Source organism: Oreochromis aureus, linkage group 1, assembly GCF_013358895.1.
Source record: "Oreochromis aureus strain Israel breed Guangdong linkage group 1, ZZ_aureus, whole genome shotgun sequence".
In the NCBI taxonomy this organism is placed as follows: domain Eukaryota; kingdom Metazoa; phylum Chordata; class Actinopteri; order Cichliformes; family Cichlidae; genus Oreochromis; species Oreochromis aureus.
Window position 1 is genome coordinate 21,698,776 of NC_052942.1, and position 14,503 is coordinate 21,713,278.

General features: G+C 42.1%; 1 protein-coding gene across 3 annotated transcripts in view; it reads right to left on the reverse strand.

The window, feature by feature from the left end:
• Positions 1 to 14,503, reverse strand: part of sbf2 (SET binding factor 2) — a 119,017-nt gene that overhangs the window by 41,967 nt on the left and 62,547 nt on the right. For all 3 annotated transcript variants that reach the window (XM_039610550.1, XM_031735931.2, XM_031735930.2), the window contains exons 8-17: positions 13,861 to 13,969; positions 13,390 to 13,503; positions 11,829 to 11,906; positions 11,426 to 11,539; positions 10,494 to 10,622; positions 10,275 to 10,373; positions 9,918 to 10,122; positions 9,658 to 9,767; positions 8,289 to 8,438; positions 2,025 to 2,093 (exon numbers count right to left, since the gene is read on the reverse strand). In XM_039610550.1, coding sequence (XP_039466484.1) covers positions 2,025 to 2,093; positions 8,289 to 8,438; positions 9,658 to 9,767; positions 9,918 to 10,122; positions 10,275 to 10,373; positions 10,494 to 10,622; positions 11,426 to 11,539; positions 11,829 to 11,906; positions 13,390 to 13,503; positions 13,861 to 13,969 — 1,177 coding nt within the window. The remainder of the gene's footprint in view (positions 1 to 2,024; positions 2,094 to 8,288; positions 8,439 to 9,657; positions 9,768 to 9,917; positions 10,123 to 10,274; positions 10,374 to 10,493; positions 10,623 to 11,425; positions 11,540 to 11,828; positions 11,907 to 13,389; positions 13,504 to 13,860; positions 13,970 to 14,503) is intronic.

Below are 14,503 nucleotides of genomic sequence, written 5' to 3' on the forward strand. Positions count from 1 at the left end.
TGTGCTTCTAGCAGGGGTCGAAAAGTCAAGTAAGCAGTTCTTTCTCTGGTTATTCCCTGTGTAGAAACTTCTCTATTGTGAAGGCAATGGCAATGTTAAGGTCAACTACCACTTGAAACTCTTGGGCTGCCAGTAAAAATGATGATTGAGAGGTGTACTGTATGGGTCATGGGAAGAAAAAAAAAAGTTTACTGACATGGACAAGCATGTAACAGACGCTGTATCCAGCTTGTGGATGCATCTCACTACCCAAATATCTGCAATAAAACTAAGACAAAGCTGATTTTTATTAGTCCAAATCCCGTTACAGCACTTCATTGTTTATGCATTATCACACTTGCGGTGGCAGTTAGGGCAGGGCGAAGACAAGGGAAATGGTTCAGTTCCTTAAACCAGCTGTGCACACAAGCCCATCTACAATTCACAACAGCCAGCAAGAAACCAAAACACAGAGAACTTCACAAGACCTCCACAGTGGAATTACAGACAGTGATGGTCCAAAATAGTGACAGAAACTGCCCAGTTCAACGTAATCCCCGGAGCTGATCTGTTCAACAGGAGTCAGTGCTTGCAGGTTCAGTTTGATGAGATTTAGGAGCAACATATTTAACATGTTTAGGCTGACAGGTTTGAAAGAGTCCAGTCCAGTACCATCTGTCAATGCGCTGATAAGCTCAAAAAAATAATTCATCTAAGATTGTTTTATATGCTTAGAGACAGTAGTTTCACTGAATAAACTAGAGTATATGCATGGCTAGAAACCACAGGGGGTAAGAGAGTGTTTGCATACAGCTGTGGGAAAAATTAAGTTCACAGGTATCAATGCAGTCATGTGAAAACCTAAGCACACTCCTTGATAGATTATATTGTACAACCACCTTTAGCAACAATAGCTTGCAACGTGGCTGCAAAACAAGCCCAAATCATCACCCCTCCACCACCGTGCTTAGCAGTTGGTAGGTGGTCAGGTGTTTCTGCTGATATGATGGTTTTCTCCATTTTGGTCTCATCTGTCCAAAGCACATTGTTCCAGAGATCTTGCGGTTTCTTCAGATGCACTTTTGTAAACCTAAGTCGCGCTGCTACACAATATTGCCAACAGTATTTTTTCTTCTGCCTTCACAAGCTTATGAATTCAAGTGACATACCATTCTTAATATAATCTTATGATCTTTAATATGATATTTGCCCTCGCTTTGCAGCTATACCAGCTTCAACTCTTCTAGGAAGGCTTTCTACAAGGTTTAGGACTGTGTTTATGGTCATTTTTGACGATTCTTCCAGAAGTGCACTTGTGAGGTAAGACTCATCCATTTATGAACCTTGCTTTGTGTACTAGTGCCAAGTCATATTGAAACAGGAAGGGGCCATCCCCAAACTGTTCATTCGTCACTCCAGAGATCACGTCTCACTGCCCTAGATTCCAGTGGTGGGGTGCTTTACACCACTGCATCCAACACTTTGCATTGTGCTTGGTGATATGAGGCTTGAATGCAGCTGCTCAGCTATGGAAACTCATACCATAAAGCTCTCTACACTTTGTTCTTGAGCTATTCTGAAGGCAGGATGAAGTCTGGAGGTCTGCAGTGATTGACTCTGCATAAAGTTGGTGACCTCTGTGCACTATGTGCCTCAGCAGCCGCTGACCCCGCTCTGAGTTTCTGTCGTTACCAATTACTCCCACTTTTGGATCCGATTGGGAATAGTAACAGTTAAAAATTTAGTAGCAAGGAAATTTCACAAATTGTTGCACAGTTAGCATCCTGTCACCACGCTAGAATTCGTTGAGCTCCTGAGTGTGACCCATTCAATATGCCTAGGTGCTTGATTTTATACGCGTACGGCCATGGAAGTGATTGGAACAGCTGAATTGATAGGGGTGACTGTTGTATGTTCTATAAAGAAGCTTTTTCAGTCTTTTTCTAATAGTGCTGATATAGGTGACATTGAGAAAACAGGTGGAGCAAAAGATTTACATTCAAGGCACACACTTCTATGCTTTGATCGAATTATTATTTCCTTACCCTGTAAAATGCTGTTGACAGGGGCAGCAGTGCAGCAGCCACCGTGAACTCCTCAGAGGTGGAGCAGTCCTGCGGGGTGAAAAGTAAGAGAGAAGTGAGAACAGGGCAGGAAACAAAGCATGGTGCGAAACTCGGAGAGAACATCTTTTCAACCATACTATCATCAGGTTTGATAACTTAGTGGGAAAATATTTTATGATGTCAACACAATTTTAAATTGCATGACAACAGCAGAGACGTGGTCTTTGAGGGCTCTGCTGATCAACAGCTACAAATTAGCAATGCAGAAATGTGACTTTGGGAGAACTTTGGGTGGCAAAGAATCCATCTTCAGCATTTCTAACGTCCTGTTACATAAAGACACTGTTCTGTTAAATGTCAGGGCAAAGCTCAAAACCAGGCCAGCCAAATCCCCTCACTCTGCTCTTTTGCACCGTTATGACATATGCTTTCAATCTTCTTATATAATTCCTGCCTTGACACGACTGTCAGTGTGTCCCAGTCTTCAATTTATTGATATTGATTCAGCTAGACTGCCATACAAGGCTAATTCAAAAAAAAAAAAAAAAAAAAATTCACAAGATGTTGCGTAAAGTGCAGTTATTTTGGCCACAAAACGCTGCAACCATTAATCAAGCATCCACGACGGGCCAGAAAGCAAATTCAATTTTCTTTTTTTATAGGTGTTTTTTTAATTTCAAAAGGGATTGGTTGAAAATATTCCCTCTTTGACATTTACACACCATTCCAATGTGTCTCTGTATGTGAGACTGTTTCAGGTCAGAGAGGCGGTGCTTAACAGCGCTTTTAAAAGGATGGCATTAAGACAAAAATCACTACACGGGAGGCTGAAGGTGGGAGGCGCTTAGGGGCCCAAACTAAACTTTTCTTACACAGACCATAGAAAACAATGGGGAACAAAAGAAAAAGAGCCGAGTTGGACTCAAAAGTGCTTCAGCCACAGGAAATTGGTACTTATGTGCAGTAAGCTTTGTTGGGATTTATTCGTTGAACTCTGCAAATGAAAACAGCCAGAGGAAACTTGATTTAAGACCATGTACAAACAACAGCACTGATTCTGACCTTGTGCCGCACCGGATAACCCCGAGTCATTAAAAAAAAAAAAAAAAAAACCTGTATGACAAATGTTTTCATATTTAATTTATTGGTTTTGGACCAACGTCACGTGAAAATGAGACTCTTAAAACCATGACTGTGTTCTTCAAAAACAACATACTATCAGAGTGCTTCATTTTGGAGAGGGAGATAGGCGGAGGAATGCTCCACTTTCTGATAGCGGTCTGTAATGGGGGGCCCTCTTACCGCCACTCCTGAAAACGCGCACAGGCAAGAATGTACAAAGGGGAGAAAATGCAAAACACATGAAAGCCAAAGCCCCCCCGTCGACAAAGCAACACGGTTTCTGCTTTAGTTTTCTTGTTGCTAGTATTTTTTTTTCCTTTGCAGTCATTTGGGCTGTGGTAAAATGTTCCAGCTTACTGGAGCGGCACCAAAGCATTGTTTACCCAGCATCCTTGACAAAGCTGCAGGTCACTGGAGTTCATGGACCCCAGACAAAATAGAACAACAAGTGGAAATGCACAGGCAGAAGAGTGTGAATATTTTACAAATGAGTACTCTCCTAGGGAAAAACACAGAAATTTAGCGTTGACCGGGGCCTTTTTCACAAAATGGTCCAAGAAAGGCTGGAGATGAAAGGGGAGGGGTTTGGCTACTTCACCATATCACCTTTCATATAAAGAAGACTTAATCGGCTTCACTTAAGCCACACTTATCACCTACAAACGTCCACCTTAATCTCCTGTGAGCAGACAGAGAAGATAAGTGACAGCTCAAAAGCTTTTGAGGTCGAGTAACAAAGTGAAGAGATAGCAGTGAAATCTCCAGCAGATTAGACTGAATGAGTGCTTGTAGTCCATCAAACACTTGACAAAAGGTACTGCATTAAGCTCTCAGTCATTCTCACAGCGTCCATATGGTTCATGGTGGGGAACTCGTCCTTAACACATGTTATTTGGGTTTTCAAGAAAAGAGGGAGAAGAAGCTGTTGCTGTTTGCACGGACACCCTGCAGCCTCCATTTCCTTCCATTATTTACTGTGTGTTTAACCTTTTTCCCTCATTCTTTAGCCTGCTGTAGCTATAACAGCGAGGATGACTAACACCGCTATTCTGTTTCAGACACGTATGCACTAGACAAACACAAGGCGGCTGTCAGCATGTGACACAAAACGCTGTAGGATGTGAGCAAACACTAACTTCCTGTGTTAGCACCTTCCAGGAAAGCTGCGGGATGACACTTGCGGCATGCATTTATGGGACTTTCACGGCAGCGGGCAAACAGAGGAGCGCCTGCCTCATAGCTTATTACTGTTAATTGCGTCTGGAATTACGAATAGGAAAAGGAATTAGGCAAAAAATAAGCAACATAGCTGACATTTGTGTCACCCGGATGAGCAACAAACAGAAATTCCATAGTGAAAGCACGATATCCGATTAGCACTGATGTTTACCTGGCCACACTGGTACACATCCTTGAGAAACATTTATCCGAACATGGGAATGATGCTAAGTACAGATTCCCAGTGACCAGTGAGTTACATAAGGCAGTCCATTAAGACCACTAAGGCAGACAAGAGGGCATTTTCTCACAGCAAGAGACTAATTTAGGAGCTAAATAATGTACAAATGTAATCACTAATAACTATTAAAGGAAATGTTCAAAGTGATTAAAGTGCAGCAGGCAGAAATTAAGCTAGAGTGGATGGAGGGGTGAGGGTAAAGGGTACATCAGGGTTCATCAGCTCAGATGTGGCAACATGCAGTCCATATAGGACAGCTAGATGGAGCCCCCCCCCCGCAACATCTACACTTAATATGCATTACTGTACACTTTTCCATGTCACACGGTTGAAGTCGGGATCATAAATGACGCATGGACTCTGTGCCGAGGCGATCGCTTCCCATAGACCTCGGACTCTGACACCCTCTCACAGTAAACCTCCATTCAGAGCGTGTCCGTGAGCACCATCATGACGCTGCAGGCCATGAGAGAGCAGAGCACAGAAGGCTAATAATCCTATCTGACAGGAAATGGTTGGAATGCCAGGACACATCCACAGCAGGGCTTGTTCCCCCACATGGTTTGCGCAACTTTTACTTCTAAAAGCTAGAGCATTGACCAGCGCACGCACGCACATGCGCACGCACACTCATATAAATGAGCAATTAACATAAATGCCTCAATAAGGGGGGTATTACTCATGGCAGAGAAACACAGCAGAGATAAGGCCAACAACAGATGTTTAAACAGGAAAAAATGCACAACTGTAAATTTCTTACAGACACTCACAGATTGTTAGCGCGTCTAACGAGATAGCCAAAGAAAGAAAAGCTAGTTAATACATACTTCCAAGGTACAGTTTCATCTGATTCCAGCGCCTCAACCTTTAACCTACTCTGCAGCGCACGCACTACTCAGCACTTCCTGCTAACTCTTTGATTGTAACCAGAAAACAGAAAAGTCACACAGCCGCCTGAAGTTGACAGTTTAACGATAAATGTTGTAAGTGGTTTCTTAATGATGATGTCACTGCAAATCAACGTGTCAGATCAACACACGCGCCAGAAATACTGAGGCGGCATGTGGCTGTCATCACGCAAGAAGCATGAACATTTTTTGCAGAATAGGTCACTTTGGCTTTGTGAAGCTCTGAAGGACCTTTGAACACGCACACACAGACACAATCCGGCCGGCCGCGGCGCACTCTGTAACATCTTTATGGGGTCCTTGTTTGCTGGGTATTGAAACAAAGGTGACGGAGCAGAATTTAAACGTAATAACTGGCCCCACATCTTAAAATGCATATTTGGATCACGTGAGACAAATGCCAGACGAACATAAGTGCGAGAGCTGAAAGCCAACCTGGCTTTAAGGCCAAAAACAAACAATACAATCTTTAAAAACTAAAAAATAACATTTTTAGAGAAAGGCTGATTACATACTTTGTTGCAATTCATCAAAAGTGTACTCCACGTCTGTATCTCTATTTGTGAAATTATTACTTTCTCTCATGTGTCACTTTGGATTACTAGCATTTCAGCAAACATGTTTTGTTATATTCTTTTTCAACATGTTCACGTCTAACATGTAGTTTACAAGAGCAGAACAAATGAAAATAGTAAATATCAGCACGGCATGGATGTAGGTTTACTTGTTTGTATTGTAGACAGCACTTAAGATACAGATGACCTATTCCTAGAACATACCTGTTCAACAGGTTCATTAGTTTGGGTGAAAGAACATTTTAAGCCCAGGTTTGCAGGTTTTGTTCTGATGGTGAAGACCAAATGACACACCAGCTTTCATGTAACAACATGAAAGCACGCAGCTTTGATTTATACTTGAGATAGAATTTAACTAAAGAGGCTGTGCAAACGAGAGTTTGGTTTTATAAAGCTTTGGTAAATGCAGACCAGCGATAAAGTCTCTGATCCTGAAAATGAAGACAATCAAACACCGAAAGGGACGAACTACTTTTCTCTTCCCTTTTTTTCGTTCTCGAAAGGCCAAATTAATCAAAACTCCATTTTAAAAACTCTGAAGCAACTTGCACGTTTTGCACGTCCCTAGAGCAGCAGATGGTGGGATTAATTGGTTTTCTGTTATTTGGGGGGGAATGACTGGAATCTCAAGTCACTCTATAAATGCTGTACTTTTTGAGTTTTGCTTAAATTTTTAAAATCCCTCAGATGGGTTTACTCACACTAATAAAACAAGGGGAACTACCAATTAAGACCAACTGCTCTGTTTGAGTAAAGCTTTACAGACTTTTTATAAGCTGCAAAAAAAAAAAAACCCACACTACGTACTCACTTTGACAAATAGCTGAACCACCAGGAGGGCACGAAGAAGACTCAAACAGTATCCGATTAACATTGAGAAGTATTGTTAGGACTCATAGGTCGTTAGTCTCATGACACAAGGCCAGACTCTTGCAAATAAAAGCAAACTTTATATGGCTTCAAAGTAGATGTGCCTGATCACAGCTTTTACTTTGAAGGTGAACTTTCTCCTTTTCTGGTTTGCATGGCATTTTTTTTTTTTATAGTTTCACCATGGCTTGGAGTGTTTTGCGAGTGTTTGCAGATGACTTGGCATCTTCCAAGAAAACCAGCGACTGTAGCCTGCTAGAAACAAAATAATCACAAGGGCATCTTGGATGCATCACTGTGTACTTCTTTACGACCAATTTCACGCTAAAACTACCAACAACCACTCACCAACCAGTGATGGAATACACATGTTTCCATAGCGACTGGAGGTTACCAGCAGGCGAGGTCACTTATTGATCTCCAAACTTGCACGCTGGGTCTTACCGATTCAATTTCACAGCGACTGCAAGCAACATCCATCGAACAATCGCAGTCTATTGGGGAATATGCATTCTTCCCTCGTGACCAGGGTTTACTAAGTGGTCGCCACCATGTCCCTAAGCCTGTATGAGAACTTAAGCATTACTGTCTGACTCTCTACAGCTCATCTTTTAAACTCATAAAGTCTACTTTGTGATACTGAACTAAAATATTTACATGGATCTGAAAATTTTTTTCCTGTATATCAGCTTTAGAAAAAGTGCTTTGTTAAAATAAATCTCAATTTTTTGTGGGAATAACACGGTAAGTTTGACCTTCACAGTTTGGGGAAGCACTCTGGACGACAGCACTGAGGGTCTCAGCACAATTTCTAAAACAGACTTGCATTGTAAGGAGGAAAAAATCATTTCATTCATATAAAGTTTTGATAAAATGCATTGCTTAATACATTCTGAAGCAAGGCCACATAGTCTCTAAGCCATCAGGTTTGTGTAGTTCGTTCATTATTTACTTATTCACCGTTGATTTTCTTAGAATAACAGAAAAGGTCGTAATCCAAGATAATGTTTAAATTGACTTTTTTGTTAAAAGCAACAGACCAAAACCCAAATCTGGAACAAATAAAGACTTTACAACATTTCTGAACCTTAAACGGCTGATTGATTATCAAAAATTTAGGCATTTAAATTTCTCGATTAGTTGACTGATTGTAGAACGTGACCCCCACATTGCAGCGGGAAAAAAGATCCAGGCTTTTCTAAGGCTGACTGCGCCTTCCTATCTGCATGGAATATTACTGTGCATGTTTACAGTACAGATGTAACAGTCTGTGACTTGTGTTGGCAGGTTTATCTGTCACGTCACTGACCTGAAGGGCACAGTTCATCATACGAATGATGTAGTCAAACTGTTGGTGGTCCAGTATGGCGCGGTTCTGCTGAACATGGAGACTGAGCTCCTCCGTCAGACATTGGCGGGCTGCCTTGCCCTTCAGCGCACGCAGTGCAGCCGGCAGCGTCTGTTAAAATGAAGAAAGAGGGTTTTAGAAAGAAGTTAAAGACCTGTGAAGAGAAGTCGATTAGCACAAGACACAGAAAACTATTAGTGATTTAAAACTGTTAAAAAAAACTGAAGACAGAAAACCTTCATTTTATAAAGTATTTGTCAAAAGTGCCATTCACTACAGCACCTACAGTGCTATGACAATTATTGGCTCCTTCCTGATTTATTATGTTTTTGCAAAGATCAATAAATATAAAATGCTGTTTATTGCAAACCTATCTGGCCCAATGTGAAAAAATAAAACTCAAGCACACTTGGGTTATGCAGCAGGACAATGATCCGAAACACAGCAGCAAGTCCACCTTTGAAGTGGCCTAGTTAAAGTCTGGACTTAGTTTAAACAGGCCCTTCATGCTGCAAAACTGTCCAATGTGGCTGAATTTAAACAAACCTGCAAAGAAGTGCGGATCAAAATTCCTCCACAGTGATGTGAAAGACTCACTGCCAGTTATTGCAAATGCTTGATTACAGTTCTTGCTGCCAAGGGTGCCGCAACCAATTATTAGGTTTAGGGGGTTTAGAGGATAATTACTTTTCCATTACTTTTACTTTTGTTTGATGAGCTGAAACATTTAAATGTAACAGATCTCCAAAAACAAACAAACAAAAAAACAAAACAGGAAGGGGATAAATACTTTTGCACAGCACTGTATGTACGGCAAAGACTTACAAGTTCACGGGGTGTTCAGAGAATTCCTGCTATGCATTTTTACCCTATGCATGCAGATGCAGGCTCGGGTTACATAACTCCTGTATGAAGCTATAAGGATACATAAAACAACTGGCACTCATCCCATTTTAAACACACTGGAGTCATATTGGACTGATTGCTCACCTATGAACTCCTACAGATGAGGCTGTAGTGTGAAATATAACTTTGAGGAAAGACTCCAGTGCAGCGTAAATACTTGCAGGGACAAACAGATCAGACAGGAATTGATCAATCCCGGTTGTAATTATTGCTTGGCAGCTTAGTCTGGCACAGGGATGCAGAAAGATTGATCACAGGCCTTATTTACTCCTGCTTCTAGGTGTCTGTGTGCCAGCTGGGACATAATAGGACTATAAAGCTAAGGAGAGACCTGCTCCACAACGGCCTGAAGATGTGGTGTTACCCAAAGCACGGGTGCCTTATGAGCTTGTTTAAAGGTAGAAAAATAAACAGTGTGCATCACCTTTTCGGTCTCCAGAGTCTTGTTGTAAAAGATGAATGAGATGCAGTTCCTCACGACCTCCAGCCTGCGAGCGCTGTTAAACACAGAGCAACTCTTTCCCATGATGGATGCTGGAATAAACAAACAAATCATTGCTGGGTCATTTTGCAGCAGGCATGGATTATGCAGTGAGAAATACTTTTTATAATTAAAAATTTACATGCAAACACTTTTGTGAAATGTATTTTTTGTGCATAATAAGGTTTTAAAGTGAGTCATACCAACAGGTGGTCCAGCGGGTACTACACACTTTTTCTCAGTTCGTGTAGGAAGAGGTGCGCTGCTGTGTTTTGCTGTACCCTCCTCCATAAGCTTCTCCACCTTTTCTTCATCCAGCACGGGGAAAGGTATCTGGTGTACGCGCAGGTGGGATCCCTCAGAGGGCCGAGGCACTTTCTGGAATGCCATGTGGGGGTTTGGGTTCTCCTAACGTACAATAACCAGGAAACAACATGGATTAATGGGACAGATTTGGAGCAGTGCACATGTAGAGCAGGCTAAAATGAGTAAATCAGACCTACACTGCACACCAACACAGCAGAGGAAACTTAGCAGTTGTTTGTTGCACGAAGACTTACATTTCTATAAAGCTGCTCGGAGAGCTCCCTGATGTGCTTCTGAAGCTTGGCGGGGTTGACCTCCTCTTCCTTAAAGCTGTCAAAGTCCAAGGCCACCAACTGCAAAGCACACCAACAACAAAGAAAACAAAATGTAAACTAGGAACTGGGTCAGTTGATTGAAAAGGTGTTTATGTACGAGCCTTTCTAAAGTTTCGGTGGTGCGTCACGGTACAGTACCTCATCAAACAGATCGCAGGCTCGGTAAGGTGGACCCCTCTCTGAGACAAAGCCGGCAAAGGCCATGCCATCCAAAACCTTGGTCAGGAAGTCATTCTCAATGAGGCCTCGCTGGCCCAGGAAGGCAGTCTGGATAATGTCAGATTAGAGCATTCACAATCACAGACCTTGTTCATATGGATTTACTACAGACTGCACAACAAGCAGCCATTTTTAGAACATGATCACAAAATATCTCTGCAAGGGGGACTTTTATATTGTTGCAACGTGGGCAAGTTCTTCAGTGTGCACAGAAAGGGAAATAAATCCAGTTAGAAATGACTACATGCAAATGAATTTAATTTACTTTACGCATAATTGTATGTGCCTGTGGCTAGAGGAGATAAAACACAGTTCACTCGAGCCCCCCACCTCCCGCTCCAGGATTCCAGGCGAATAAGCAGAGCTTTAGTTTATAATGCGATCCATGTGGGGTACTTTGAGGGTGATTTGCTGATGGGTTACCACGGAGACACCACAGACACGAACAAACAAAAACCCCGGCGCAAAACAAAAATGTAAACCTAATACGTTTCATATGGCTCACTGCCGGATTTGCCCAAGGTTACGGGACTGTGTCCGAAGCTTGGATAAACAAACGGATACCATCAAGGAAGAGTCACGAAGATTCTGTGACACGTTTAAAACAACACGCGTACTCACACATGCGCACACATGCGCACACAAACGCACGCATTAGACACCTCTGACAAGTTCATCTGTCAGGTCTTTATGTGCGAGTCCGCCCACACTGCTGGCTAAAGCAGCGCGGGCAGATTGATGGAACATCGTGTTTTCTAGGGAGGGATTGCTTAACAAGTTTAATCAAAAGGTCATATATTGGCAAAAATGCTAATTTTAGACCCGGGAATTTCATGACGTTGTTTTATTACCTTGTGAAAGTGGATCACAGGTTCAGAATGGATGCGGATGAGCTGCAGGCAGGACCTGTAGCCCTGAAAGAGTTGTGCAAACAACCTGAGAAAGACGGCCCTCACCTCCTTGTCCTGGAACACACACACACACACACACACACACACACACACACACACATTACTCATCAAACAGCTATTCCACAAATGCAGTCTGATAAGGTAATTATACAAGAGACATGCTTTTTTTTTCTTCACTTGGGTTATGGGTTACCGTCAGTTAGTACCCCCACTCCAACGCTAACCTCCCTGCGATAAGAAACCTTTTCTGGGCAGCCTGTCCTCCTCGTGTGGGAAGGAGGACATCACTCCTTGAGACACTGAGGAACTTAAATGAGGCCAAATGTTAACGCCGCTGACTTACCAACAGCTTGAGGTTGGAGGGTGCGGTGCGAGGTGGGGGGAACGCGTTGTCCGCTATCTCCAAATCCGGGTGTAAAACCTAAGAAAATGGATTTAGATTCAGACGATACATTTGTTTTTGTTTATCCTAAGCATTCATGGAAAATAACTCGAAATGATTCCAACATTAACTTAGGGAACGCTGCTTGTGCACAGTGAGTGACCAGGTAATGTGGTAATCAAGAAGTGCCTTATTATTTCATTAGGAAAGCAAACATTTTATTAAAACAGAATATAAGAATTAGCATTATTTCTCCATATATTTGTAGTTATATGTGTTTGTCTTTGTAAAGGATGAAATGACAGACGACTTCTTGTGCAATCAAAGAGCTCTGCAGCACCTCCTGCAAAAAGCAAAAACATTACCCGATCATCCCTTCAAGTAAGTCTCCCTGTGCCGTGTGACCACACATTGCACTCAAAGTTCAGATCCCTCCATAAAAGTCTTGTTCTGACTACCTGCACGTGACTGTCTCTGATGGCAACTGGATCAAGTTGGCTTTAACCCTTTTTTATTTTCAGGAAGAGGAGAGTCTCAGCGCTAAAACCACCAGAGTGTGGTCAGAAAAAAAAAATATCAAAAAACAAAAACACGTGGTACAGATCAGATCATCACATCAGATCAAGTGTTCTTCCTCAGCTGTCTCAGGATATTACAGCCAGTACTGATTCTCCAGTCTGTTGGAGCCCAAAACAAAAATACACAGGAGGCCCATCCAGGCACAGGTCATCCCCATTCTGTTCTAAATAATGTGACATCACCAACAACAGTCTATAAAACAACAGGTAAAGTGTTACTCCAGAAATGGCAGAAGTCAACTGAACTGAAGTGCTAACACTGTAACTACTAGTTTCTATGTTCTTTTAGCCTACTAGCTATGCTAACAAGTCACCTGCTGGTGTTCCAGGTCTGACTCCTGGCTCTGACCTTGTCACATCACAATGGAGACAGGTGGGGCCCACCTAGGGAGGTCACGTCTCTCTTGCTATCCTTGGAAACTGAGGGCACTGCTGTAATGTACAATTTGCCTGCCTTGCTTAAGGCAAGTATTACAGCAGAACAACTCGGTGACCCTAAGGGATAAATTCAGGGTGTCAATCTAGGAGCATGTACCTGGATACCCGTCTGACTTGATGAGCTGTCTTCGAGCTGGCTGACATGAGCTGTAGCTCAATTCTCTGCTCAATAACAGCGATGGAAGCTAGCTCAGTTTGTCAGCATTTGTTCTTTGTGCACGTGTATGTTCCACAATTAAATTGCAAAGCAGGGTTTCTAAGGAGAGATTTAAATGTCGCAAGGAGACGACCTTGAAAAGGTCAGGTATGTTTTTTGCTTTTTTTGGCCGGCATTACGGAACTTTCTGAGCACACTTCGTATACAGAACATAACCCACTCTATTACTCTATTATATAATGTTCAAAGAAAAGGAACTTTTGGGGTGCTCACTTTAGATGCCATCATCTTTAAATAATGTGTTTTTAGGTGTTTTTGTGTGCATGTGTGAGTTTGCGTTTGTGCTCACCATGGACAGGGTAGACTGTGTTTGGTGTAACAAAGGTTCAGGTAGCAGGGACAGGTGGATACACTCAGGAATCTTTATTGTTCCTCCATCCAGGTCAGCAATGATAACATCCAACTGATCAAAACACACAAAACACTGACAGGTCAGGTGGTTTTACTGCTGTTGGAGGAAGCGCTGTGTGGTAGACATGTTTGATGAGATTCAAATGCAACCAGCTAAATATAGAGAAATCTTTTAAAACCCTGTGTGCAAAAAACTTCTGGAAAAATAAAAATGTAAATTCGGCTGGTCAGTAGAAAGAAAAAGTCCTTAAAGCAAGACCTGCTTTGAGGATATCAAAATAAGCCTTTAAAGACTTTAAGGTAAGTGTCTGTTAATGATTCATTGTTACCTTTTAACAATTTCTAATCTTTAACTTGTGCATGAAGGTAGGACAAATTCCTGGATGTCTGTGACACATCTGCAACTCACCAGATCCTGGATTTCGTTCTGAAACATGGAGTGCACGCCGATGATGAAGGGCGTGGGTGAACTCAACACTTCCAGCAGTCGCGAAGGTAGAATGGGGATGTAGGGGTAGCTGAATGCACGGACACAAGGAAAACGCACAAATTTACTCGGAAGAAAGATTAAGAAGAATTATGCAACGATTGGTCAACTATGAGCTTAAAATATACTTCCCCGCAGGGAAGAGGATGTGTTTGATTGCACGCGATGATGAAAATGGAGCTCGGATGACTAAACTTATTTCAAGTGATAAGAGAGCAGTAAAGCACGGAGGACATTTATACGTTTTGCAAATTTTACAAGCTTTGGAAATTTTAAATGATCATCATCATCTACAGGAAACTTGGGCTGTGTCAAAATTGCACTAAACCCCAGATAATTTAAATGTAGAACGCTGTGTGTGGACACAGTGTTTCATATCATGTTAACACATAGTAGCTTCTAATTCTACCTGAATAACAGAATTACTCAAGACCATGATTGTGTACCAGTCATCTGAAACGCCCGTTCACCTCTGTGAGAGTCCCGTTTTACATTTTCCAGTAACAAAAGGGTTTTTTGAGACGTGTGACTGTGTTTGTGCAAACTTCCAGCAGCTTAGACAGAC